Genomic DNA, 16337 nt, shown 5'->3' on the forward strand with positions numbered 1-16337 from the left:
ACACATAAGATGTTTGTGAATTAAAAGGATCATTTTTCAAGTCAATACAGTCGCTGTTTGTCGTAAAGATAGTAAAATATCATCTATTTTTTTGTAAAACCGCTCAGTGAACTATATTGTTTCGCTCAACATACTTTACCAGCATCAACATGGACACGATCTCGGTACAAACGAAAGTACAAACAAAGGTAGTAATCACAATAAAACTGGCCATATTTGATGTCTGCAATTGTATGAAAGAGTAGTTCATCAGTTCTGCGACCTTCTAATATGCAGGACCAATTCTACAGTGTTTAAGTTATATGGTTTGGTGACCATTCAACGAGGTGGCGTCACTAACACGACTGTTGGCTATGTAGTCTTTATAATTGTGTATTTTCACAGTTTTTTAAATGGACAAACATTATATGTGTAATTCATGGCACAATTCAAGCGGGATCAAATTTTTCTTTGTATTTCTCCATTCACTACCATACTTTTCTTTGTAAGAAAATAAAGTCCCATGGTGGTCCACTGGAAGGGACGTGACATCGGCTCTCCATTCTAAGGCAATGAAAACACATGAATTCTTAGTTTCAGATTATTATACACTAATGAAAACCCAATAATGAATATCATATTTCATTTCGGCCCCTGAATCTCAATGAATTAAAGGAGGTGACATTTTTCGAAAAAATACACATATAATTAAATCTACTTAACACAGATAATTAGATGTAATATATTACATGCACTGTGTTAAAAATTACGTGGTGTCCTATATTGGAATATGAGGCGAAATGCCAGATTTGAGTCTGTTATGCCTTAATGATAAAATGTATAGGAGCTCATTACTGCAAAGCACTGAGCCACATGACGTCTTTTTTCTCTATGGCTTTCCTTTTCCTTTCAAGCTTCATATTCTATATATTGGTGTGTCCTCTTTTAAAACATGTCTGAAGAAGAAAAAATAGTAACACTTTCAACAATAACCCCCTCGAAGTTCCACTCTACATGAATGCGGTATGTTTCTTGTCATGATGTTCGCAAAGTGCAGCAATGATTTAATGAACACATCCATCACTGGAAAACAGAATAACATGAAGGAGAAGAAAAGTCCACACCGTGGTCTCTTAAATTTTAATTATCTCTCAGGAGAGTGTATTTTTACATGCTTATCAAAACATTTTTGACCTCTCATGATTTCTGAATGTATGAATGTGCTTCACATGTAGACATCCCTGTCATTGTTTCATACACAATCTACAGTAACATTAAGAGTTTGTGGCTATTTTAAGCGTGAGTGGCGAGTGACTGGAGGACAGCGCACCTTCACAATCCCATGCAGAACATAGAAGAGCCCCCCTTGGGGAAACAGTAGCTTTTGTGCAGCAAAGGTATTTTTAAGCCAAGTTTTGCACTCTCTCTGAACGATACTTCATCTTCTAAACTGTAAAATGATCAAACAAGTCAGTGCTTGTAGCTCAGTACCATAACTGAAAGAACGGAAAAAAGACATGTTTATGTTTCCAGCCTGAAGCTTAATGTGTGTTTTTGTGTGTGGCGCTGAGGGAGTGAATCTGTGTTTTTGTGTCTGTACTTCAGCAGGTACAGGGAAACCCTTTTTACTCTGGCCAGCTAAGGACTTCAACACATATAGTCCATCATCAATGAAGGAGGAAGTCATGCAAAAATCAAAACACAAGTGGCAGCGAGTTGGCGACGGGTGGTTGTGAGAGGCAGGGTGGGGGTTTGGAGGGGAAGGGGGGGGGGGGGGGGTTGCAGAGACCAGCCGGCAGTACACAGAGAATCACTATGGTGACAGCAATCAGGGGGCTCAGGGGAGTGAGGCTTGGTCAGAGAGGAAGGCTTGAGAGGCAGCTGACTGAGGAATCAGCCCTCACTCTGGATGATTCAACTGACAGCTCCCCCCGCGGGCTCTGCCGGACCAGCCGTCCCCAGAGACCGCGGGCTTTACAGAACAGGGATGTGGCTAGCAGCCCTCTTCTGAAGGAAAAAAAAAAGGAATTGAAGCCAAGACAGTACAACAGTGCCATAACACAGAGATTGCATTGATGATACTTTCATAAAATCCAGCTGATGATGAAAATGTAAAGAGAAAATGTGATAATTTAAAACATGCAACCAATATGTTACCAGCCTCATCCAAGTGTGAGTGTCTCTACATATTTTTTGTTTAGCTGTTTTACATAAACCGTTAAAATTAACAGTCTGCTAACACTTCCTCTGCTTCGTACCTTGCCGTTACCCCTTTATCATCCATTGATCGTCACCCTCGTCTCTCTCTTTATCTGTCACTTCCTCTGTCTCTCTTTCCCTCTTTCTCCCTCCCTCTCAGCTACGCTGGACAGCGTCCACCTAAACAGATGGTCCAGTGTCAATAGGCTGCTATTAACTGGCCGCTCTCCCCACTCTGATCCAAGACAGCAAAAAGCACATTCAAAGCACTGAGAATAAATCCTTTGCCACGCCAAATAAGACTCCACTAAGATTAGCATTAGTGTAGATGACACTGATACCGATCACTCTGTCTGCATCATTTTTATAGAATATTTTCTTTTCCGTTATTTTCTCCAAACCCTAAGGCTAACATTTCACAAACAATTTGCCTTTATGACATACTCTAGAGGCAGCTACAGTACACTGTGAGTCATACTCTGAAATCTCTCAGGTGTTATCGACTGAAACCAAGAATGTAGTGAATCATATCCTTGGCACAAGTCTCCCTAATCTTTTTTTCCCCCCTTGTTTATTTGTTCCGTAGTTGGGATCTCCTGCCATGCCTGTGACTGGCTGCTTCGTCATCTCTGTGCCACACCCTGCTGAGGAAAAGGACAACCACCTGACCTTGATGCTCACATCAGCCCAGCCCTCACTCTTTCCCTCGCTGCCTATTACTAAGAGGTACCATTCATTTCCACTCCCTTGAGGTCTCTTGAGAGTGTACAGCTTTTATTTAATTCCATTACGTTATGTGTACCTGTCACAAAAACACCTCCAAGGAAGTGCTGAATTATTTCCTTCCAAAAAGTCCGTGATAGTCCTTTTTCTCACTTGAATCCACAACCTGTTTTTGTAGGAGCCTTAATTAGATAACAGGACCGAACAATATTAGCCCTCGCACCTCTAACCGATCCATTTATCCCTGTTTGATGTGGACAGAGAGTGAGAGCTACTACAAGTGCTTCACCATGCTTCACATGAAAAGAGGAGAAGGGAAGAAAATGTAAAAGATAGGAGTGGCACGGAGAGGAAGGGATGTGGCGGCGATGGTGTCGCTGTTGCTAGAACAGTCTTCCCACCTTGTGGTAGCACAGCGAACTGTAGCTGCATCAATGCGTGAGCAATGGGGGGAGAGAGAGAGAGAGAGAGAGAGAAAGAGAGAGAGAGAGAGAGTGATGCAGAGAGAGATGGAGTGAGAGAGATAGAGCGAGAGAGGGAGGGAGAGCAAAGGAGAGAGCCAGAGGGAGTGATACAGAGAGAGAGAGAGAGAGCAAAAGGGAGGGGAGTTTAAACTAAGTGCTATGTTGTGGGACAGGCTAATCTGCTAGCGAGCAGTGTGAGGATCGGAGCGTATTGTGTGAGCCAGTGTGCGGGGGACAGATAAGGGAGCCAGCCAGCCCGCCAGCCCGACCCACCGACTGCCTGACTGCCTGTTTTAATGTGCTGACTCTGGGGAGATTTAAAAAAAAAAAAAAAACAGCATATTGACTCCTTAGACGTGTGCGGAGACCCTGGGCACAAACGCCACCACTACAGCCACAGCCAGCAGAGGTGCATCAGCAAGACAAAACAGAGCGCCGAAAAATCACAACTCCAAAAATCTGAAAATTAAAGAGGATTTTTTTCTTTTTTATCCCCCCTCTTTTTTCCAATTGATTTAATTTTTTCTTTCTTTCTTTTTTTGTGTTTTTTCCGGGGACTGACTCCCAACCATAACCACGAGAAAGAAAGGGGGAGCAAAGAACTGAAGAGAATCTGAAAATAAAACGGACAGAGCGACAAAAAAGCACCGATATCTGAACATGTTCGAAATAAGCCGAACACTCAACGCCGCTTTGTTGAGCAATGAGGTAAAGAGATTTGGATTTGCTTCTTTTCTCCACACCTCACCTGTGTTTGTCTGCTGCCAACCATTCTGTCATGTGTGTTCCTGTATGTCCGTGCATGTGCGTGTCTGTGCACTTCTGTGTGCTCATAGCCAGAAGACAGAGGGGTTGATTAATAACAGCAGCTATTATATTTCCTGGGTATGATAGTCTGTATGGAGAAAAAGGGACTGCTACGCTTCTCACATTCACCCTGGTTTGTAATATTAAATGGAGAGCTAGTGCCTAGACTTTATATCCCCCTATTGTAACACCAAGGTAGCTATCAAACCCATCCAACACAGGCTTGCTTGTGAAATTGCCCACCTGGGGCTAAAATTGTATGTGTGCCTTCATGTGCACGTACAGTACATCTGTAAGTGTGAGTGTGTGTATGCCTGTATGTGTGTGTGTGTTCACACATGCATTTGTGTGAGAGCAAAGTGTTCTGTAATCCCCCTCTACCTCCTCTTTCTTCATGTGTTCCCCCCTCCCTCCCACCCCCCTCCTCACCCCCACTCCCTCTTCTGTCCTTTACCATTCTCACCGTCCTTCCTACCTGCTGTTATCTGTTCTCCTTCCCTTCTCTCACACCCGCTTCCCTCTCTCTCTCTCTCTTTTTTCCTCTCTCTCGCTCTCTCTCTCTCTCTCTCTCTCTCTCTCTCTCTCTCCTCCCCTCTCCCCCTGTGCCTGTGCGTGAGTGTGTGTGTTCTGTGAGCAGCATCTCAAGATGATGGCGAGGTACGGGCAGCTCTCGGGACTAGCAGCCAGTGGCGTGGGCTCCGTCCCCGAGACGCGCTCGCCGCTATTTCCCAGGGATCTCCCGTCATCGCCAGCCCAGATGGGCTACAGGTCACCCCTGGTAAGAGGATAGACAGACCAATATATCTCCATCTCTTTAATGAACACAGGCAGGCATAATGGCAAGAAAAGAAACAGGGGGGAAAAAAGAAGAGATTGGTAGTACTTGTGAATCTGTGTGTGAGAGTGTGTGTGTGTGAGGAAAAGAGCAAAAGGGCAGAAAGAGAGCAAATCAATTGTGGGATTCTGCCTGTATCCCCAATGGATAGTATTAGTAAATATTTACATTGTTATGTTTGTTCAATTACGGACGCCTACTCTGTCTTTAGCCTCTGCCAGTCAGACTGTTATCAAGGGAATTTGAGGTGTTTGTGTGTGCATGCATGTGTGAGCGTGTGTTTGTGTGGGTAATATATTTTGTTTGTTGCATTTTGTGAATTCTGTCAGCGTCTGCAGTATTAGCGTTTAATATTTGTATTTGCGCCTTGATGAATTAACTTTCGTAGTGAATTAATAAATAGGAATTAGCAGCAGCACACCTATTGTTCTGCCATTTTGAACTTCATATAGAATCCCTGCAAAAGAAGGATTATTTTCTCAACAGCCTAAGGAGATGTACTGTGCAGTTATTTAAGATGACAGATATCCAATGACATTTGATCGTAACTATCAATCCAATTCAATTCCAATAAACATCTGACAAGTCACATTAACAGAGGAAGCAGGCATGCTGTAGATAGATGGGTTGTTTTGCACCGGAGACAACATTACTCTGCCATTTACATAGAAAAGATTACTTCAAGGGGAAGTGAATGAGAGAGAAAAAGGGGCATGAGAAAACCCTGAGCGTTTAGGCAAAAGCGTTGTAAGAAAATCCCTGACTCGCCGCATTAAAGCGACATGAAGCTGTGGGTGTCTAATCCGCTGTGGGCTCTTCATTGGTTCGGCTCCCCTTCAAACTGGCTCAGATCCACACCCCAGAGCCTCCCGGAAGCCTTCATAACCCACTGTCATGCTGCTGACTGTACCCAGGGGTTTCCGTCAACTGTATGCAAATGCACGGGCGAGGATAAGCGGTGAAATACGTCCGTTAGGAGTTGGGCTTCAAAAATGTTTTTCAGTTTTTTTTTTGCTTTGAATTCTTACACGAGTTCAAAGACGCCTGTCCAGTGTTTTGTTGTTATTATACAGCGGCACATAAAAATTGCTGTGTTTTCCACTGCCCGTTTAGACTTACAAGTGTTATCTGCTGTTTGCATAAAGCTGCTGGACCATAAATTATTTGTTGAAACTAGTGGAACTAATTAGCTGAATTTATTATAGAAATATGATTGAAGTGTTAACATATTTTGATGCATCTTTTCAGCACCATATTCGATGGAATAACAGAATTTGGGGTAATTACTTAACCAGCAAGATGACCAAAAAAGGACGGGAACCAAATAAATTCAAAAACATTGATAGTAATAACTGAGTGACTATGAGGTCCTTGTCATACATAGTTACATTTCTGGTCAAATGGTTTGGTAGTGGTTGAATTTTGTGATTTTTGCGCATTTGTCATTAATGTGTTGCTGGTGATGAGGCATATTTCTTTGTGTGTGTGTGTGTGTGGGCGAGTGAGCGTGTGTATGCGTTTGAAAATGTGTGTATATGTGTGCGTGTGCATGATTACCCTGGTTGAAAAAGACCATCGTTATAGTGATTAATGGTGCCTTCATTAAGCACAGCAAGATCATTTGCATACATTAGATAAATGTGCTGGAAGATTCTGGTGGCTTTGGTGTGTAAAGCTTAAAAAGCAGCATCGCATTTTTCATGTACGCTGATATCAGACGGAAATATAATTCTATACCGGCTCAGGATGAAGATAATGAAGAAAATGTATTGTTTTAGAAAAACGGTTTATCTATTAATCGCTCTGTTTTAAACCATTACCTTTCAAAATAAGACACTACAGTGTACTTTCATTTAATGCACCATTGTTTTAGAAATATTAAGAATAAATAGCTAAATGGTTTTCACAGTATACACCTGCAGCAAAGTTTACCATCACTTCCTCTGGCAACAGTGTGTGTTCGGTTTGTTAAGGGCATAAGTGTGTGTGTGTGTTTGTGCTACATGCCTTGCCTCTGTGTGTCTGTTTGTGTGCGGGCTGTCATGAATCTTCAAAGCTGTGAGGCAGTGTGTTTAAAAGAGCATTCAAAGAATTTAATTCTGAGCCCATCAGAACCCAGACACAGGAAGGAGAGATTCAGCATGTGATTAACGAAATTTAGACTGATATTCCTCTGTTTAAAATGAGCATTCACAGTATTACTTTACAGCATTCGGATGACCAGGCGATCTAAGTCATGTTACTTTTAACAAAGCAAATCAATTCTGAAAAAAAACAAAAAACAAACAAACATGTGAGCAAAAACTGAATTGCAAATGATTCCGTATTTCAGTCACTGAGATCTAATTTTCAAAAGCCCACATCTAAAAACCTGCAGTGCGCCGTGCTTCAGAGCTGAATGCTGTTAATTTGTAGAAAGCTCCACTGATTACCCACTGCAGGCAGCTGCCGTTCTCTATGTGACACTAGGCTTTGTTTGACAACTCCAATCTTTTCTGTTTCAACATTAAAAAAAAAAAAAACGAGGGTTGCATTTCAGACCCCGCCTGAAGAGGTTCATCATCGCCACAACAACAAACAGGCAGAGGAGGATGAAGGAGCGAGGGGGGTTTACGTGGCACAGAGGCTGGGAAACATGTGTGTAGCCATCAGCAGCCAGGAGATAGTTAGAGGTCATCTCTATTTCATAACAATGATTAGCTCCTTCCATCTGCCGCTTGCTGCACTTCCCCTTTCCTTGATTGCAGTGTTCTCTATATCCTGGAAATTAGTTCATTTATGCTCGACAACCCTGCCGAACGACGCCACAGAGGGAAAAAGACGCTCATAGTGAGAGAAACAGAGAGATGGAGATGTGTGCGTCAACAAATACAATCATGCCTCAGGTACAATGTGGTTGATTAATGCAGGACTGACAAAAATGAATTTTATATTTTACTAACATGCAGCATTAAGTGATAAAAAGATAAAAATGTGCAAACAAGAAACAGCCAAAATATATCCTTTATATTATTTTATCCTTTTCCTTTTAACTGCGATTACAGCAGCACATAACATGGAGGTTTGATGTAGCGTTGTGTTCAGTAAAGCTTTTTAGCTATAGGGTAGTAGAAAAAAGACGTGCTAGTCAGCCATGTCCTCCCTATAGCATAATATCAGAGAGGAGCGAGTTACGGCCGCATCGTGTCATAGAATTTACATGCAACATTGTGTGTGTGTGTGTGTGTGTGTGTGTGTGTGTGTGTGTGTGTGTGTGTGTGTGTGTGTGTGTGTGTGTGTGTGTGTGTGTGTGTGTGTACATCATGTCATGTTTGCTCTTGATATGAGCACATGTGGTGTGTCAGTTACGGGGAACACAGAGAAGCTGAGAGACACTGCGAGGGTGTTCTGAAGGGTTCAGATTCGTTGGAAGAGCTAGTGTATGTGTGTGTGTGTGTGTGTATGTGTGTATGTGTGTGTGTGTGTGTGTGCTGGCTACCAGTGCTGCAGGGAGGGCCTAGAGATCAGCAGCTGAGCCTGTGTCCCGCTGGGAGCCATCACTGCAGAATGGAGCAGGTGTCTGCAGGCTCATGCACATACATACACACACACACACTCACACACTGTAAGGCTAAGTGAACTCTCTCTCTTTCTTCTCACTGCCTTTCTGTCTCTTTCTCTCTATCAGACTTTTTTTTTGTTTGTTTTTTTGTTCACACCTAACCCGGCAATTTAGCGTGTCCGCAGGGTACCTTTTAGTGTGTTTTTCATCTTAAATTGCCATGTTCTTGATCATTACCTACATTTCATAGACATAGAAAAAAGGCTGGAGATGTGGATGTGATCCATAAACAATAGTCTAACAACAGAAAAAGCCCCTGCAGCAACACGAGCGCCCACGCCCAAGCAAAGGTCACCTTTCTGCGTTCAGATACTTTGGCCTGGAAGTAATGACCTGTAATTTTACCAAGAGAACAGCAGTGGCAGGGACCCAGGGTTTCTGAGCCTTCAGTGCACTGTTGAATGTGTCTAGTAACAAAATGATCGTGTCACTTTAACAAACACAAACACTGCGTAATTATTACAGAGGTGGGCGAAGAGCACAACCCATAATCCAAACGTAAACAAAAGGGTCGCCCCCGCCACCAAGAACCACAGCAGAAGATTTGAACCTGCTATTATTCCCACACTGATCGACAGCTCTTTTAATACACGGATTAACATAACTGAATCTAAGCTATTTACGTTTTCTGATAAATGCAGCAATAAAACAGCTGGATGTTTTCAATTATAATCTGGTAAGAAAAAAAACAAATGCAGGTTTCTTTTAATTCACATGGAAAGAGAACTATAATTATGTGCTAAAAAATACAAACAAGGACCTTGAGGTAATAAAAATGGAAAAAGTAGAAAAACACAATCGTGTTAGCGTCAGCCATAATGCAAAAGCATGCATGCACACACAATTATCACAGTTTATGTAGCAGTGGATTATATATCAGTGGTGGGCCTGTGAATTCTTCTGGGGATTTACCTCAAGTCAGTGGCTACATTTGTGCAGTTCAATAGGTTGAATAAACAAAATAATCTCACTTCCTGCTGTTCATTTTTATTCTTTAATTCAAAAAAAAAAAAAGAAAGAAAAAAATCCCAGGGCTGCTCTTTTTGCTTGATGGAGGAAGCCATTTAATTTCAGAGACAAATTTGTTGCCTCTCTCGGACAATGTTTTCACATCCAGTTGCCGTTATTTCATTCAGCTTAAGAGGATAAATAAAGAGAGAATAATGAAACAGACAGGGCTGGAGAGAAAGTACTATTGTGTTTTCAGATTTGGTGAGTTCCTCGTAATCCTTTTTTTTTTAGTTGCGAACATATATTTACAATGGAGCAACAGAAAAGTTTTGGGCTAAATCTAATGTCATATTAGGTTGACATAACGTTCCATGCTTTAAACAGCAGCCTGAGGTGTGCGTTGGATCATGCAGATTTAGTGAATTAATTATAAAACTGACAGTGATATTGAATTGTACTGTAGATATGTCAGCCTTATAAACTCTGATAAAAGAGGTATTAGCCAGTGCGAGGCCTTTACTGACCTGTCTGATAATCTTGCTCAGATAGCTTCAGCTCAGTCATCTCCTTCACAAAAGACACACACACATCTTCTGACGAAAAGAACAGTAAACCGTCTCCTTTCAAAAAATGACATTTATAGATTAGACCCCCAATTTGAGATATTACACAGAACAGTCACCCATTTTGTAGGTGAGGACTCTGGTCATTTTAAGAGCAGCGATGTGAGGAAATGTGCTTTATCGTTGACAGCTCAGCGCCTGTTGATGCTGAGCTGACAAACGCTTGCCGATACTTGAGTGATTGTCTGCGGCGAGGATCCTGGCATGTTGATGAACAACACTTTTTTTTTGGTCCTCTCAGAATTGATAGTTTCAAAGCCGATGCCTTTTTATTGATTCGCTAATTGCCGGGGATGAAGCAAAGTATCTGCTGTCACCATGAATAAATGATGTACAGCTGACCTGTGCATTAGTGCCGGGGAGGAGTGACCATTCAAGTTACAGTAGCTATTACCCGGGAGGCCTGTGTATACTGTCTGTGTCGAAAAAAGTCGTTTTGAAATGTGTGATAGATTTTTTTAATTGATTATCTTAAGTAAGGAGGCTGTTGATGAAGGACGAGCTAAATCAAGATAAGATATTGGAAATTGATGAAAATACGACAGTTATTTTTGTCCAAGGGGAGGCTAACAGTAAATGGTTCCTCTACATGGGGGTATGCAACAACAGCATCATCATTATCTGCTAACCCTTTACTCCCTTTAATAATAAATGAATCCTAACAGCAGGTTCAGCATGGAGTCTATCTTGAGCTGTACATTAGAGACTGTAAAGTGAGCTAATTTATACAACTTCTGTGGGAGGAATAATGTCATTAACCTCTTTGTTTGTGTTGTTATTTTCAAAGTGGAAAATTATTTCTAGAGATGTTTGCTAAAGGATTTCTTCTTCTCAATCAGCTTAATGTTTCAAAATAATTGAAACATGTCTCTAAGCATGTAGGCATTTAAACTGAAGCCTGGTGGAGTTTTTCTTGTTGTGCATTGCCCACTCCCTTTTCCTCAAGCATGAGAAAGGGCGGTTAAGCATGAAGTGACATTTGGAGAGCTGGATTTGTGCAGCTCGGGCATGTTTTTGGTCCACTGTACCGTAGGCCAGCCCTGTGAAACACTCTGGATGCGTTTCATTTCCAAAAGGTTATTCCTCATCAAAAGCTATAGCGGAGCAGCCGTTTATGGAGATCTGATAGTGTGTGGGGTTTTTGATGAGGCTTTAAACGTCATTAAAGATGGCAGGTGGTGTTTCAGAAACTCACATTTTTTCCACCTGAGGTCTGAGTCGGAGATTCTGCAAAGGAAGAAAACATTTCTGCAGGGAGATACATGACTGTAGACACGACTGAAATAAATAATGGAAATAATAAGGTCTGAAAGGGAGTAGCAGTCGAAAGAATCTCAAGTGGGAAGCCCTTTGTGCTTCGTGTGAGTGTAGTGTTTGCGTGTGTGTGTGTGTGTGTGTGTGTGTGTGAGTGAGTGCTGGGGGGTGTGTGATTAAAACCTCCACCAGATGGACCACAGCAGTCGCCCTGTGAGCATGGATGTACCCCGACCGGGATCAAACGCAAAAAAGGGCTGCCGTCCCCGCTGCCCCAAAGCCCACCGCTATACCCCGTGATCCACTGACCCACCACACTGCAGCATGGCCACCGCTTCATTTCACACACACACACATACACTGATCCTCGAGGACGGAAAAATAAAACATCTTTTCCCGTCCTGCTCATCACGCCCATCATCTTCGAGACTCTCCAAACATAACAATTAGATGACATTTACCATACATCAGTGACAATAAACAGCAAGGCTAAACTTCATGATCAGTGTGTGAGCTGCTGGCCTGCTGAAGTTGAATGTCACCCCAAGCTGCGGACCACTCTGTTGTCCAAATGGACACTAATCCACCAGAGTCCTGTTGAGAATACACTCGCAGTGCCAGAACACATGCCAGACTCAACAGCCAACGCATAGCTAAGCCTCTCTGGGCACCTCCACAAACCTCTCATTTGTGTTAGGCTGTAGCCTGAAAGACCCATCATTATCTCTTCTATTAAAATAAAGAAAATCATCAATGTTTGATCAACAGAAAGGAGCGAAATAAGCAAATATGTCCTAGTTAACACCTCACATTTTTTTATTTTACTGCGTGAATCAACGAAAAGACAGTAATCTAAGTATCATTTTGAATGTGTGTATACATTGCACAGTGAACGCAGCAGTTCACTCCCTATTCCTCAGATATAGACAGAGCATACAGCCTGAGCTTTCCAACAGTCCCCTGTCACATCTCTGCAGTGTGCAAAGCTCCAGCCATACCAAACAGCTTTGAGTTAAAGTGGAAGAAAGTGGCTGTGACAAATGCAGCACAGCCTTGTTCCGGGATCAGCATAAAGAATTCATTTCTGATCTGAGGAGTCTCTACCAGGGAGAGTGACATAGGCAGGGGTTAAGCTGACTGTGTATCATGCCCAGTGACATGGAGGGAAGAGGATGTAGGAGGAAAGCTTTAACTAGATTAGTTAAATTTGACTAAAATGTGTCTATTTAATACAGTTTGTATTTAAGTAACGTGCCATTTAGAGAATCCACTTTCAGTTTTTTAGACTGGCAGGGTCAAGTTGGATTTAGTTGTTAGTTTTTTCCAAGAGAGATTTTCTAATACAAACTCTGAACACTGAACTCAAAGCGCTGAGCTGTAATTACTCGGTAATGTTGCATTATCACTCTGATGTCAACATGATTTCACCCCTTTTAGTTAGTTTGTTAGCAGGATGTCTCAAAAATATGTGAATGAATGTCCACGGCTTTGAAATAATGAGCAAATTATTAGATTTTGTTGACTAAATTTAGGATTTGATAATTGGCATCTTTAACTATAATAATGACAACAGTGCAGAGGCAGATTTTACTACAGACTAAAAGGACATATTTTCAGGGTTTGGATATGATTCGAAGCTAAAATGTGAGAGATATGCTGGAACTAACGGTTATTTTTATTGTTTCTTTTTTTTCTCGATTAATGGACAGGTTGTTTGTTCTGTAAAATGTCGATCAGTGTTTCTCAAAGCCCTGGAAGACGTCCTTAAATGTCTTGTTTTGTCCCACAACTCAAAGATATTCAGATTACTGTCATAGAGGAGTAAAGAAACCAGAAAATATTCACAATCAAACTGACTAATCAATTATAAAAATAGTTGGTTGGCGTTTGAATAGTTGGCAGCTAAGCAATTAATCGATTAATAGTTGCAGCTACATTTGTAGGCAATAATTTCTGCTCTCTAAAGGAATTTTACGGCTCTCTGTTGGCAAGTCTTTGACCTGCTGAATCAAGATTTTCTTCCCCGTGTACGCAGACTTTCTTCTCATCTGCAGTCATTTATTATTTCACTGACTGGCTGTGAACTTGACTGTCCTCCCAAGATAATTTAACATCATTTGCTTTAAATAAGGAGCTGTTGTGGTGATTCTGCTCCTCCCGCTAAAGGACATCAGCTTCCTTTTTTTGAGCAGCTTTTGTGGCAGAACTGCTCCCAACTGCTCCCCTCAATTACTAAATTGTCGGAGCACCGCGGCACAGAGCTCCCCGTTTTCTGAAGACAAAGAACAGAGGTGATTTGATTGAACGCACCACAGCAATGCAGGTGCACTGTGTGCCTCTGACCATGAAATGACCAAAAAAAAATCAGTATCCACGCCGCCTGCGCCATTGATTTATGAAAATAGAGCCCCTGGTATTAACACTGAGAACAAACAACAAAAGTCAACTGAATCCAAACTGCCCTGTCGTTGTCCGGATACAGCCGCATTGTGTTAATAGCTGTCTGGTGTCTGAGCGCTGCTGAGTTTGTCGCTGGGCAGGGAGACAAGCAAGTTGAAGGCTGCGATTCTCATTTGTTGATTGTTACCGGCAGAGGGTGGACACCTGCCAAGAAAGAGGCGATCATCAGTCTGAGTAGCACAGCAAGATGCTAGTACTGCCAGAACTTCAATACAGCAACTAAATCTATCCTTCAAGGGCAAATCAAAAAGAGCCTAAGTAAGCTGCAGCATACTGAGGAGTGTGTTCTGGACTATTAAATGTATTAGACTGTTTTACGGCGTAGACTGCTGTGATATTTTGAATTGAAATCAAGCAGGCCTGACAAGCTGTTCTCATCGTAAACTACAGTGTTGTTGTGTTTTCTGTCTTATGTCCTTGGTTGCATTAATTTGTTTTGAACCTGACTAGCAATAACAAAGATCAGTTTTGCTGAAAAACACAAGTTTTCCCTTCGCTTGTTCATAATCAAGGTATTTTCTTCCCGCACTTCGAGGTAACACCTCTGCTGGCATCTTCACTTCTCCTCCTTTAAATAGAAGTCTTATTATGCAGAGGGAAACATAAGACAGGTGCTGAAACACTGCGTCTGACAGTTCACAAGACTCAAACCGAGAGTGCCCACAATTATCACCGTCTGCATGCTGCATATTCAAACCTGCTATACCGCGCACGCTATTCTTTGCCTGCTCTTTCACACTTGTTATCAGAATACTACATGTTGGCTGCTGCCAGAGTTTGTTGTGTATGTACAGCAGCACTGTGTCACTGGTATATTCAGTCACTCCAACCGGGAGAATCAAGCAAAACCAGACGTTTTTCATCCTTCAGGGCGTGGCGGAGATCTAGCATCGTGAGCTTGTGTAAGAGAGTGAGTAGGAGAGAGTAAGAGGGAAAACACCAAGCTGCAGTTAATCCATTAAGGTCAGTGACTAGGAGGGGTTTAGGGTGGAGAAGCAGGGCTGCATTGAGGGCAGCGCCAGTTCATGACAATTAGCCAGCTCTCTGCTTTTTGAATTAGCAGGCTGAAGCACATGCACTTCAGGGGTCCGTGGCAGTCACAGTGTCTGGATGCGACGCACTTCACAAACCAAAATGTGACGTGTTTTTGTCCGTATTGCCTGCGCACAAGTGTGTGTGTGTTTATGGATTTGAGCCAGAGCCAATCAGTGAGATGGGGTTCCACACTGCTGGCAGTATGGCTGGCCCTCCTGGGTTAAAGCCACAAAAGCTTTTTAACTTTCAAAACTTTACCAAAGGGAAGAAATATCATTTAGCTCCTCAAAAACTATTTAGCATCAGTCATCATCTAAAAGGCCAAATAATGCATCCAATCAACACTATGCACAAGTCTGACAAACTTTTTAAGTCATTAAGAAAGATTACTCTTTTTTTTAAAGTCATTACCGTAATTACTTCTTTGACATTTTTACATTTACTCAGCGCTGTATTGCATTTTCTTCACAGACAGACATAAACTCTAAGTGGGGAAGGGCAAAATCCACAAGATAATAAGCTGCGTTGCAATATCTGTAAAATCCAGACTGTAAAGTATCTCAGCATGGATGCCCTTGATAGAATATCTCAACCACTCCCTCCATCTGTCCGTACACAATATTATAATGCACAGTGTGTACCCTTAACTAGGACATGGCAGCAACATGGTTCCGTCTTTGGAATTTGTCTGTAAATCATAACCACACGCACAGACACACACGCTCCATAACACAACACACTGCAAAGAGCAGATTGTGTTTATAGCTAATTTACTGAGTGGTAGCAGTCACTTTCATTGCTTTATATAAACCATGGTCCTGTAGAGCAATTTAGTGAAATGACATGCCGAGCATATAAACTGCAAGAGACTGTTTTCACTTTCAAATCATATTCTCATTTAGAGAAAAGGTTATTTGGATCATAATACAGAGTGAGAAAACAACCTCAAAACACTGTCCTTTATGATCACTCTCTATTTCCACCCCGCATTTTATTTTACTGCCTCTACGTAACAACAGTTAAAAGTTAACTGCACACAAAGACAAAAAAACAGCCAGTCACAGTCATTGGATCTGACTTTCCATTCTTTACAGTAGGGAATTAAAATGCAACAATAGAAACATGGTTGAAAGGAAAATATTAGAGGCAGTGAGGTGGAGAATGGTTGTTTCTCAAAGCCTTTATTAAATCCAAAGGTCAGAGCAGGAGGATAAAAGATGGACAGGAATCTGTGGGTTTGTGGCCTCGACTATTCAGCTGCAAATTTTGCCTCTTTCTGCTCTTTGAGCTCTTTAAGATGCGGAGGCACATGGAGGAAAATAGACGATGCACTTCCATTTTAATCAATTTTCTTTGTGTTTCATTCTCCATTACTCTCCCTCTGTTGTGTTATATACAGTACGATC

The 16337-nt window shown here is 41.9% G+C and overlaps 1 protein-coding gene across 1 annotated transcript in view; it reads left to right on the top strand.

The window, feature by feature from the left end:
- Nucleotides 1–4025: 4025 nt before the first annotated feature.
- The window catches only part of elavl4 (ELAV like neuron-specific RNA binding protein 4), a 76001-nt gene continuing 63689 nt past the window's right edge, over nt 4026–16337 (top strand). The window contains 2 exon segments of the mRNA XM_073476706.1: nt 4026–4073; nt 4810–4950. Of these exon segments, the coding sequence (XP_073332807.1) occupies nt 4026–4073; nt 4810–4950 (189 nt within the window).

This window comes from Pagrus major, chromosome 11 (genome assembly GCF_040436345.1).
Source record: "Pagrus major chromosome 11, Pma_NU_1.0".
In the NCBI taxonomy this organism is placed as follows: Eukaryota; Metazoa; Chordata; class Actinopteri; order Spariformes; family Sparidae; genus Pagrus; species Pagrus major.